The sequence below is a fragment of the Pezoporus occidentalis genome, unplaced genomic scaffold (genome assembly GCF_034315485.1).
Source record: "Pezoporus occidentalis ecotype Australia unplaced genomic scaffold, CSIRO_AGI_Poc_V1 ctg102, whole genome shotgun sequence".
Taxonomy (NCBI): domain Eukaryota; kingdom Metazoa; phylum Chordata; class Aves; order Psittaciformes; family Psittacidae; genus Pezoporus; species Pezoporus occidentalis.
The window spans coordinates 1,744,063-1,756,852 of NW_026912801.1; the positions used below are offsets into that span (position 1 = coordinate 1,744,063).

The 12,790-nt window shown below is 56.6% G+C and overlaps 1 protein-coding gene across 2 annotated transcripts in view; it reads left to right on the top strand.

Annotated features, from left to right (window-relative positions):
* Positions 1 to 218: 218 nt before the first annotated feature.
* The window catches only part of SEZ6L (seizure related 6 homolog like), a 35,373-nt gene continuing 22,801 nt past the window's right edge, over positions 219 to 12,790 (top strand). For both annotated transcript variants that reach the window (XM_062615858.1, XM_062615868.1), the window contains exon 1: positions 219 to 298. In XM_062615858.1, the coding sequence (XP_062471842.1) occupies positions 232 to 298 (67 nt within the window). In that variant the 5' untranslated portion in view covers positions 219 to 231. The remainder of the gene's footprint in view (positions 299 to 12,790) is intronic.

Genomic DNA, 12,790 nt, shown 5'->3' on the forward strand with positions numbered 1-12,790 from the left:
GAACCGGGGGAGCCGCGGGCGGGGCCGGAGCAAACGGCGCTGCCGCCGGCGCCCTCCCCCGCCGCTCGCTCCGTTCCGTTCCGTTCGCTCCGCTCCGCTCCTCTCCGCCCTCCGCCGCGCTCGCTCCCCCGCGCCGGCCCCGGCGGCAGCGCCCGCCCCCGGCCCGGCCCCGCTCGGCTCGGCTGGGCTCAGCTCGCAGCAGCGCGGAGGCTCCGCCGCAGCCGCCGCACGATGCCGGGGCCCCGCGGGCTCTGCCTGCTCGCCCTGCTGCTGGGCAGCCCCGCGGCCCCGCGGCCAGGTAAGCGGGGCGGCGCGGAGCGGGGATGCGGCGCGGAGCGGGGGTACCGGGGCACGGCTGCCGGGGCCCTGCGCCTGCCGGCGGGGGAGGTGGTGGAGGAGATGCCGCGGGGAGCGGGAAGGGGGGAGTCTGCCCGGGAGGACCCGGCTGTGCCGGCCCCGGCCGGGGACCCCCGTTTCTGCTGCTCCCCGGGCCGGGATGAAACTTCTGGCACTGGCGAGAGAGCGCGGCACCGGTAACGGCAGCGGGGCCCGGCGGGACAGCGGCGCTCAGCACCCCGGGGCGGACAGCTCCCGCCGCCGGGGCCGCGTCCTACCGGGAGCCGGGCGCCAACGGGAGCTGCGCCGGACCGAGCGCCTCCATCCCGCAGGGAAAGCCGCCCGGTGTTCCCAGCCACTGCCGTGGGGAGCGGTGCTGTTCCCGTCCCCACCGGCTGGGCACGCAGGGGGTGGCTGTGGGGTGGTGTTTACCCAGGGGCTGCGTGTTCATTCCACGTGTTTCACGTCTCCACGCAGATCCGCTCCCTCTCCCACTGCCGTGGTGACAGACCTAAGAATAGGCTCCGGGACCCGCTTGCCGGTGACTTGACAAAGTCGTTGTAAACTCGCGTGGGGCTTAGAGATCGCTTCAGCCGGAGCCTGCGCCAGGGGGGAGGCTGCGGGGATGAGGTGGTGGCATTCGGTGCGCTGCTCACCGGCGCGGACGGGTGAGAGGCAGGCGGAGGGGCCAGCGCTGCGGTCCGTGTGCGGGGCCGGGAGGCTCGTCCTCACGCCCAGCGCCGGCCCTGTGGGTTTAGCGAAGATCAGCAGCTCCTGGTGTCGGGAGCACTGCATCGCGCCGCCTGCCCGGCTTCGCCTTCTGTCCTCATGTTCAGATTGCATTAAAAGACTTTGACTTCTTGGTCTTAAACCAAGACAGGGATTGCATTACAGAATCCATCCTTCCTTTTGGGCAACAAACCAAAAATGGGCGCAGATTACGGCATTTTCTCTCTCACCTGCATGGGTTTGTGCTCTCTGCATGGACGTGCACATACGCAAGAAGGAATCAGATCTGAAGTCTGTGCACAGTTGCTTCCACCCTGTTCTGGCACTGGAACAAACAGAAAGACCACAGATTTCTCCAGGGTGTTACACAAACGCTCTTGTCCAGGCTGTTGGGGAGCTGCTGTGGGAGATGTGTGTGTGCTGCTGCGGTCCCCGTGCTGCTGGGAGGGGGTGAGGGACCCTAAACAGACCCACTGAGGGTTGGACCCCTCAGGTGTGCAGCAGCCCTGTGGGCAGGAGAGCAGCCCTGGTCCCAAGCACCCTCTGGGAGCATCGGCAGGCAGCCCAGCTCATCCGGAGCAGGATCTGGCCCTTACAGCAAGCGTGATCTGTCATAAATCTCAGGGTAGGAGAACACGGCGTGCTGGACTCCCCTTCCTTTGGCAGAGGGAGCTGATGAATAGCTGACCCTTTGCAAGGTTTGGTAAATTATTGCTGTGAAAGCCCAAGTGCCTGCACACGCAGCCCTAGGGCTGGAGGGGTAATGCGGCTCCCCCATGCCCAGGAGGGGATTGTTGGTCTGTTTACGGGAGGTCACAAACAGTCCTGGCTTAGGAAACCCTGCTGCTCCCAAACGGTGACGGGGGGCAGGAGCAGCCGCTGCAGAGCTGGCTCGTTGTGCTCCCTCTGCCTGCTCTTCCTCTTCGTGCTTCCAAGAAGCAACTAATTTCACATGGCTTGCACCCATCAGTTGCTGGGCTGGTGGCTTCTTGGTGCTTTGCACTCGTGGAGCCATGTAGCTCAACAGAGAGGAGGTGCGAAAGCCTCTCCTCCGGCATCCACTCTTAGCCACCCACCGGTGCGGTGGCCGCGGAGGCACATCCCTTCCCGAGGACTCGTGCCAGGAGGCTCCGGGCAGCAGCGTGAGGAGCTCGGTGTCAGCAGTGTGTGAATGCAGCGTGCGGCCATGGGCTGTGCGGGCAGGACGCGGCCAGGCTGGCAGCTGCGGGCAGAGGAGGGGCAGCAGCGCTGCAGGAGCGCAGCCCGGGGGTGCTGAGCATCACATTGTGCTCCTCTGTACCCCCATCGTCAGCGCTCCCCTCCCGTTCTTCGTGGCGTCCGGGCACCTCCAGGCTGGTTGCCCCAGGGGGTAGCAGCCGCTGAGCTGCTCCTGGCTTTGTGGTGAGCACAGCCCCACGGGGGTATTGTCCGGAGAATATTGTCCATCGGGAAGGAAAAGGGAGCGTGAGCTCCGCGTTCGTGCAACAAGTGAGCGGTGAGCGCTGGTGCTGCCGGTGTCAGTGCCCGCACTGAGATAACATCAGAGCCAGGCTGCTGAGAGCAGGGGGCATTTGTCTGCTGGGGAGCTATCAGAGGCCATAGGGAGCGTCTCCTCTTCCTTCTCTCCTCCTTGGCAGAAAGAGCGGGGAAAGCCTGGAACAGAAGCAAATGGAATTAGTATCTCTCAGCCCTCTGCTTCTCCTATGTTTTTCCCATTATGGATCGATAAAGATGCTATTTAAAGTGGATGGTTTGTGGTGCCACAGATGTTTCCCTCTATACATTTTTAACTTCTCTGTCAGTGAGGAATGTGATGGAAGGATCCAGGGCTGGAGAGGGAGGCTGCAGACCAAAGAAGCTGAATGTGCTCACTTTGGCATACAAAATGCCAAACGGAGGTCTTGTAAAAGCAAACCACATAAAAAGGGAAGCGTGGAACATGTTGGTTTATAATCCAACCCCTGTAGAGCTAAGATTCTTCTGGCTTCAGAACTTGATAGAGAGGAAGTCCAGCTGAGGCGGTGTGCACAGTATGTGTCAGGGCATCACTGGGGGGGGATTTGAGGGCTGCTGTGAGTGGCATGTCCTTCCAGGGCTGCTCCTATGGGTATTCAGGGTTAGAGCCCAGCCCTGTGACCCTTTGTTATCCCATTTATGTACAAACACGTTTAGTTTTGTTCAGTGGGATAGGCTCTGTGCGATTAAATAACGCACAGCTTTTGATGTGGACTACAAGCACCCAGCAATCAGCGCATTTCACATCCTCTGCCATTGCAACGAGCACAGCCAGTCCCAGTGGGCTTTGGGGGGCTGGAGGGGGAAGAAACGACCAACCTTCTGTGAGCAATCCAGAAGTTATTTACTTGATGTGGGTTTTGTCAACTGTTTGAAAGTGGTTCCTGAACAGCAAAACACGCTCCGAGGAAATCCTGTTACAAAACACAGGCTATATTTTAATTAGCATAGCATGCAGTTACATGGCTGGGACTGGAGCCTGCCACTAAATGCATCTTTCAGGAGCTGAGATAGATGTCTATAGAAAATACAGCGTGAGCACTGGCTTTCCAATTTTCCAGTCCATCAGGATGGATTTACACTCCTGTCAGGGCATGGGATGGCTGAACTCGGTACTGAGCACGCTCTGGCTCTGTCAGCCCTCACCTTCCAGGCATGGGGAGCTCAGGGGGTTGTGTCCCTGCTTCTATGCAATGGACCCTTCAGCTCTATAGGGGGATCACCACCAAATGGGCAGGGGGTGCTGGACCCCCAACAAGCACCCAGCACCCCGAGAATTGCCCAGCACCCAGGGTGATCAGTAGAGCATCACCAGGGTGAACCCCACTGGTATCAAACCTGGTGCATGAGGCAGGCCCTGGGGATGCTGGTGATACCCACTGCTGGCCAAGGCTTAGCCTACCAGTGGTGCCTCTGGGATAATACGTTTAAAAAGGGGGAAAAACCCAGTGTGACTGCAGTGGGAGAGAGGAGTGAGGATGTGTGAGAGGAACAGCCCTGCAGAGCCCGGGGTGATTCCTACAGCAACTGCACCATGGGGACGATGAAGAAGGGCAGTAGTGAACTTACGATACTTGCAGCAACCTCCTTGTCGCTCAGCGTGGTTATCTCTCAGGCTTCATCCATAAGGACTTCAGAAATCAGAGGAGATCCATGGAGCTGGAGGAGCTGATCGGGGCCTGCGGTGGAAGAAGCAAAGCTAGGAAACAGCTGGAGGAACGGAGACTCATTTCTCATACCTGAGAGCGACGTGTTGTGGATCCCCATGGATGGGGATGGGCTTGATAAGCAAATGCAAATACTGCTTGTCTTCGACTTGGATCTATGACTGTGGTCCCTATGGCGGGGGGGATGCTTAGCAGTTGTGGCTGGTGCCTGCATCACAGCCCTGGGACCCTGGAACACAGGGATGCAGGTGATGGGCAAGGAGCCGCCAGGGACTTTGAGCCCCGGGGGCTGCAGCGGGTGCAGACGGGGAGCATTCCTCCTCTTTCCAGAAGACACTATTTCTGGCCCAGCGTCTTTCTTAGATGACATGGATGTGGAATAACAAACCCTTTGAAGCGTGCTGCTGCGCGTTAGCACCACGCCACTCACGCTGCTGCGCTTGCACTGATCTGTAGAAGCAGGGATCCAGCTGAGTGGCTCGGAGCCCGCAGGGCAGCACACAGTGTAGACCTGATATGACCCCATGTCTTCCTCCATGGTGTCCTCCCAGACTGATTGGACTGGGTAAGGGATGCAGGAAGATAAAGGGCATTGGCACCTCAGGACAGATGGCTGCAGCAGGAATCATTGAATCCCAGACTGGTTTATGTTGGAAGGGACCTTAAAGCTCATCGAGCTCCAGCCCCTGCCATGGGCAGGGACCCCTTCCACTAGAGCAGCTTGCTCCAAGCCCCATCCAGCCTGGCCTTGAACACTGCCAGGGATGACACAAGGAAACTTTACGTAACCAAAAGCCAAACTCCTGGCAGCAGGGAGGGAACGTATGAGCAGCCCGGCCACCAAACCCGGCTCTGGAGGTGCGATTCCAAATGCAAAGCTTCAGTCTGGAAAGGAAAATCTGGTGCCAAAAGCAAAGGCATCCAAAAACTCAAGCGCGACAGAAGGAGTATCTGTGGGGCTGATCCTGGAGCAGCATCATCTGCTCAGCAGAAAGGATTTGCCCGTCTGTCCGTCTCGCTGTCATCCATGCTTGTGTGGTATGTGCCAGAGCTGGGGGGTGTGCTGCAGGGAAGGGACACCAAACACAGCCCCCAGGGCTGCTGGTGGGGGTTCGGTGACGTGCTGCAGCCCATCAGCAAGGGAACGACTGCAGGGACCTGGCACCGCTGTGGAGAGCTGGGGCAGAGCAGGCAGGCACCCGTGGGAGCAGGTCTGGTGCTGGTCCCCTCAGGCAGGGATGGAGAGAGGATGGCGGAGTCCCCCATGAGGTGCTGTGGCAGTCACTGTTGGGCTCGGTGCAGTTCTGCAATCAAAGCAACAAACTGATGAAGATATTAAATTAGTTTGAGTGCATCCAGGCACTAATGAAACAGGAATAATGCGGGGGGGGGGAGTGAGGGAATGTTCTGGAAACTGGTCAATTCGGGAGGATTTCAGAGCTAGTTGCAACGGCTGGAAATATTTAAAATTCAAGGGAGATTCTCCATCTGACTTTTTAGGGTGGATTAATGGAGCGTGTCAACATTTTGTGGTTGAGATCCTTCATCTCGGGCAGATTGGTGGCTGGGGGACAATATGGGAGGACATCACTTGTGATGCTCCCTCCACCACAGCCCCGCAGCTCTTCCCTGCAATGGGGCTGTGTGATGCCACACAGCCACAGGGCTGCGTCTTCCGGTCATGATTTAAATGCAATTTCAGTAAAACATCAGCTGTTCCTCGCAGCCTTAAACTTCCATTTGCAGAGATCCCATGTCCCTGCACTGGAAGGCTGCTGTTGCATGAGCCCTGACAGCCTCCCAGTGCTCCCAGCACACCAGCAGCATCCCTGCCACAGAAAGGAGCTCTGCAGATGCAGCTTACAGACCTTGGACACATCAACAGTGCTTTCTCCCACTGCACAGGGTACAGACAAGGGAAGAATTTAAAACAAGGGAGGTAGATGATGCTAATGACATTAAAGACGTGATCCAAGCACTGTTAGCACCATGTGCCAGCCCCAAGAGCATCCTTAGGGACATCAGACTGTTCCCAACACCATCACAGTCAGCTCTGGTGCAGAGGGGACAGATCCTGGGGCAATGTCCCCAAAGCAGCCACTCACCCCCCCAAGCCCCAGCACCCCAAGCCATGGAAAATCCACTTTCCAGAGCGCACAGCCCCATCAGGCACCTCGGTTCCCTTCACCCCTTATCATCCATCCAGGTTGCTTGTGCATACGTTTCCAAATCACTGCTGGGCACTGTATTTACATAAATACATGAGGCAACGTGGTCTAAAACCCGGTGAGCTCTGAATGGTGTGTTAGGTCTGGGAACGAGGATTTTATCAGTTTACTGAGAGTACAAATCAACAGAGCGGAATTTACAAACCCATCAAGAAGGGAGGTGACAGTTCGGAATTAATCCTCTGCCTGAGGCACACAATGTACCTCCACAAACACCTCCCAGCATAAATAGAGTTGAGAAATAGCGAAGGAAAATGTAACTTCTGATGCCTTTGTAGGCTGCCAGTGGAACGGCGGCAGCATCCTCGGGGAGATGAATGGAGCTAATGTCATTGGAAAGGTGCTGCTGCCTCCTGCTTTATTTTTAGCCAGGACTCAGTCCCCAGCCTGCATTGAAATATTTCAATTTGCCTTTGTTCCAGAATTCCCCCCAAAAGAAAACTTCCCGGATAATCTCTCCCTTAGTCATTCCTTAAAGTAAAATAATTCAGTGTAGTTTCTCTGCACACAGTCACACTGATGGGAGCAGCACCCAAGCCAGTGTGACCCGCACTCCATGCCCCAGGCTGGTGGGAGGCTGCTGGTACCCACAGCCCATGCCTTGGGCCAGTGGGATGCTGCTGATACCCACGGTCTATGCCTCAGGCTGACGGGATGCTCCTGGTACCCACTGTCCTCAGGGGAGCTGAGCGTTCTGGCATTTGTTGTGCCATGCTGCTGCTCCTTGCACAAGGGGAGAGCACAGGTTTTACCTCCAAGCCCAGTGCAGCATCCTGAAGGCACAAAGGCTCCTCTCCTCCTGGACCATTCAGAGCAGCGCAGGATGCTGCAGCCAGGACCAACATGAGGAGCAGGGGCTGCTCTCCCATCAGGGCGCTGGAGCTGACACTCCGTGAAACCGGCGAGGCAATTTCGAGTGAAAGCAAACTTCTCAAGCTATCTAATCAAAAAAATATAAAGGCTTCTTTTCAGCTTTTGTTTCCAGCACGCAGAGGAGCCCATGCCTGCCAGCAGTGAAATGGCTGTCTTTGTTGTGTAGATGACTGTGAAGGACACAGGCAGCACTCCCATTTCGGAATGCATTGAGGCTTTCTTGGAATTCATTATGAAAGGTATGGAGGGAAGGGTGCAGCCGAACCAGAGCCCTTGCAGCTGCAGCCTGGTGTGACCCAGGAGGATGAGCCTGTTCCCCACATCTCTCCGGTTTTTCCATTGCAAAACGTCTTTACAACATCTAAATCCAAAAGCATTTTCCATTCCTGTAGCTGGGGCTTACCTGGAGTCTGCCCTGGAAGGCAGGAGGCACCACCAGGGAGCTGGCAGCTTGCTCTCCAGCACTGCTACAGCTGCATCCCAGATGGAAGCAACCACATCTCCTTGCTGAGACACATCTGACACGGCCTGAACGTGCTGCAGGACACCAGCATCTGCCCCCCATCTTCTACAGCTTTTGCTGCTCTTGCATATAGAGAAACACGTGCAGGGTGGTGGGCAGAGGGTGGTGCTGGGCTGCTGGGGAGCAGCAGATAGTGAAACACAATGGGAGATGCTCCATGGTGGGACATGCCCAGCTCTGCCGGCGGGATGCAGCGCAGGGTGATTAGGACTCTGAACTGCTCCTGGGAACGTTGTCACCCAACCGCACAAATGGAATTGAGTCACATTGGATAACGGCTCCTGGAGTGACTCAGATGATCCGAGCAGGATTCCACGGGCCAGGCCTGTGGTTTTTCACATTTCTACTCCACATGCATCAAACGGGCCGCTTAAATAATACAGCACCGCATCTTTGGTCAAAACAAGAAGCCTGAAGGAACAGCAAAGCAACAGCCTGATGAAAGTCAGGTTGGACAGGGCTTGGAGCAACCTGCTCTGATGGAACTTGTCCCTGCCCTGGCAGGGGTTGGAGCTGGATGAGCTTTGAGGTCCCTTCAATCCAAACCATTCCAGGACTCTATGAAATCCAGGACAATGAGGCCAGAGTTGGAGTCAGTTCTGAAGAAGGCATTCAGATCTGAGAGTTTCCTTCCCAACACCATTCCCAGCTACACACCAGAGCATTCCCAAACAGAAAATACATGCTACAAGATCATCTTGAACCTGCTGCCACTCTCCCTGCTCTGATGCTTCCATGCTACTGCATTTCTCCCAAGCAAACAGGGGCCAGCTTGGAGCAGGACCATCCCCATGCAGGGACAGCCCAGGCCCCCTTTGGCAGTGGCTGGTCCTTCCCTGCATGTGAAGGATGCAGTCCTCAGGAACAGATTTGTTCCTCAGATGTGCCTGCTTTAATCATCCCACACTGCTCTCAAAGCTGCATTAAAGTTACAGTGACCCTGTAGGAGCATAAACAATAGCAGCAGCAGCCAGCAGACTCTCTCGGAGCTGGATGACACATGGAGCTATGATTTGCCAGTTCCTTACCTGCTGGGAAGAACAGAATCAAGCGCTTCGCCACCACATCTCCCAGTCAGCAGCTTGTGTCAAAAATAACATCGCCAGGAAACAGGCACCAGCAGCACCACATGTGTGTTTACAAGGATACGCGAGGAACATCTGATAAAGCCTCCTCTCCACACGCCAATGCAAATATCAAAGCTCTTCTGCAGAGACCACTGCTCAGCATCGCATCGCCAGCACCCTGCTTCCCAACACAGCACCCTGAGACAGGGCTCGCACTGGAGACAAGCCTCAAGGCTGGTATTTAAGGGTTTTCTCATTCAACTCAATGCAGCTGTGATTAATGAACAGAACAGGCAATCAGTTACACATGCCCCATCCCCGGCAGTGTTCCAGGCCAGGTTGGACGCAGGGGCTTGGAGCAAGCTGCTCTAGTGGAAGGTGTCCCTGCCCATAGCAGGGGTTGGAACCAGATCAGCTTTAAGGTCCCTTCCAACACAACCCAGGCAGGAATTCAGCTCTGTCAAGGCTTTAGCTTTCCCAACCTGATCCTCTTTGCACGTTTATAACCTACTTTTAGCATCCTGCTTCTCTCTTTTGGGGGGAATTTGGGGGTTTGCTGGGCACTGGCAGCGGCACTGGGAGCAGAGGAGCAGGCACCCCACACCTCATCCCCACCATCACTGCCTGAGCAGCCCTTGTGTGCTCTCAACAAAGAGTTTGTCGTCTTTGTTCCCAATGTACTTGCACCCTCACAAAGACTATCATTATCCTTTCTGATGTAATTAAGATCAATCAAATGGAATAATGGAGCGGAGGTCAAGGAAGGCTCTTACTTCCTTGGGAAACAAGGGGCTGCTTTCGTCAGAACTACCAGGGAGCAGCTTAATTGTTCTAAATCCCAGGAATTACAAATGTGCCTTGTAATTGTGCGTCCTCCTGCACTGCACGGAGGAGGGACCCCTGAGAGGCGCTGCTGGGGAGCCCTGCAGAGAGCTCTGGCACTGCACACCCTGCTATGGCACTGCTGCCATGGAGCAGCATGGCTAAACTGCCTTCTGTCAGGGTCTGACGGGCCATGGCACCCATCCTGCGCTGGTTGGGAACCCTCTGCCCTGTGCCTGCCCAGCCGGTGCTGTATGGGTGCACATGGAGGGATGCGGAGGTGGCTGGAGCCAGGAGGGGACCAGGCAGGGCTGGGGGCTGTGCTGCTGCTGCTCCTTATGCAGGAGCGTGCTTCCCTCCTGCCACCCTGATGGCTAATGAGAATATATTTGCTATCTGTATTAATTAAAGCAAAGAGCAGCAGCTCGTTCTTAGGCTGTCCATGGGTTATCATCACCCAGCACGGCACAGTGCAGAAATGGAATTAGTTCTGCCAGGACATCTTTAAAACACAAATCACTGATCACTGATACAGCTGGCAATTAATTACACAGAACCAGCAGCACTGGAAGCAGGGCGAGGACTGAGGAGCAGCAGCCCAGCAGGGATGGAGCCAGGGTGAGCTGGGTGAGCAGGGCAGGGTGCCAGCCCCGAGCTGCTGCTCTGCCAACAGAGACTGACCCTGGTTTTAGTGAGGAAAAGTTAAAACTGGGTCCAGCTCTGGGGCAGCAGCACAAGAGGGACATGGAGCTGTGGGAGCGAGTCCAAAGGAGGCCATGGGGATGCTGCGAGGGCTGGAGCAGCTCTGCTCCGGAGCCAGGCTGAGAGAGCTGGGCTGGGGCAGCCTGGAGAAGAGAAGGCTCCTGAAGGGGAGACCTTAGAGCAGCTCCAGTGCCTAAAGGGGCTGCAGGAAACCTGGAGAGGGGCTTGGGACAAGGGCCTGTAGGGACAGGCCAAGGGAATGGCTTGAACCTGCCAGAAGGGAGACTGAGATGAGCTCTTAGGCAGAAGCTCTTCCCTGGGAGGGTGCTGAGGCGCTGGCACAGGGTGCCCAGAGAAGCTGTGGCTGCCCCATCCCTGGCAGTGCTCAAGGCCAGGTTGGACACAGGGGCTTGGAGCAAGCTGCTCCAGTGGAAGGGGTCCCTGCCCTGGCAGGGGCTGGAGCTGGGTGAGGTTTAAGGTGCCTTCAACCCAAACCAGGCTGGCACAGAACAAAAAGAATTGAAAATCAAATTCCATATTTCCTCAGCCAAATCCCGGCTGCAAACGGCCCCATTTCAGGAATGATGCTGGTGCGTCCCGCAGCACAGAGCTGGGCAGTGGGCTGTGTGGGACACAGGGAGCTGCTGCGCTGCCAAATCCCAACTCGTTTTGACATAATGAGGATCCGGCAGCTCCAGTGCAGTTGATTCCTTTCCGTAGAAGGAAAACACGAAGCAGTGGAGGAGGTGATGGGCTGACAAACCGCATCGCATCGCATGGCCGTGCCCTGGGTGGTTGCACCGTGCTTGTGAGCAGAGCGCATCCTGTCCCAGGGGTCGGGCAGGGGCGGTCCGGAGCGGCAGCCGGTGCGGGAACCGGGAGCTCCGGGCTTTGCCCCCGTTACTCCCAGCCTCCGTGGCAGTGTGCCCCTAATCGATGGAGCCCAATAACTGCGATCACCACAAACATCAGTAACCCAGCGCTTTCCCTGCCTCCCCCTGCGCGCAAGCTGTCAGGACTCATTAGGCGCCGGAGCCACATCATTCCAGAGGAGTTTGTTCCACAGGGGTCTGTTCAAGGGCACTGCACGGCGCAGGCAGCACGAGGGCACAAAGGGCAGAGGAAGCATTGCTTGGGAATGCTGCAGCCACCAGTGGGATGTCCCCCTGCCTGGCCTGCCAGACCCATGGAGCAGGCAGAGCTGGGACCCCACCGTGCCCCTGGGGAAGCTGAAAGGGGCCGTGCTGGGGGTGCAGGGATGAAAGCGCAGCCTGGGGTGCAAGAAATCCACATCCCTGTCCCGCTTCCCTTGCCCTGAGCGTCTCCAGCTCTGCCACCTATCCCCACGCATGGTGTGATCACTGGGTGCTGCATCCTGCGGAGGGAAAAGCTCAGGTCGTTCACAGGGAGAGCAGTAAATCCATGTACCACAGTGCCAGTGTTCACCCTCATTGCTCTGAGGCACCCCGCACCCCAGGAAGGCAGCCAGGACCTGGTGGGCTTCAAATCCCCCTGGGGTGCCCCAGGGCATCTTTTGGGGTACTCCAAATAAAACCAAACCGGGCTTTTTGGGGTACCCCTCGTAGAACCCAGGGCAGGAGGGAGGCCACAGGCAGCAAACAGACCCCAAGGAGACTGCTGGTACCTGCTCATTGCTCAGGAGCCTGGACCAGAGCCGCGCTGTGATTCCTGTTACATCTTGTGAAGGAAACACAAAGCACTGCCAGGCACATTCAGCGCAAGGCAGCTCGGCTCTAACCCAGGCCTTGCAGTCAATGCAGAAGCTGGGCCATGAGCTCAGGCAGGGCAGTGATGCTGCAGCACGAGCACGGGGCTGTTCCGGACACCTGGATCTCTAATGCCATGTAGTCATCCTCTATTTCCAGTTCTGGAGTGGAAATCAAACCAAACTAAGGCATGAATACGCTTCAGACAGGTAGAACACAGGGGAAGGTTTTGAAGAGTCAGATAGTCCATAGATGTGACTGCCTGGAAGTGAGAGCATGAATGATTTATAGCCAGAGAAATAGTCATCTATTGTAATTGAACTAAACTTTGGCCAGATGTTTTATGGCTGCACAGCTTGTAATTGTTTCCCAGCTGGCCCCAGACACAGGGTGTTTCAGCTGAATCCAGTGGATGCTCCCTTCCAGGGCTCCTGCATCCCTGCCAGGCTCCCGCATCCCCTCCATCCCTCCAGCCAGGACAGGAGCTGTCAGGAGCCCTGTGGCACAGAGCAGAGCACAAGCTGCATTCCGCAGAGCTGACCTGCTCCCAAGGAGTTAACTGCAGCACTCGCTGCTCAAGATCTGCTCTGCTGCGTCTTAA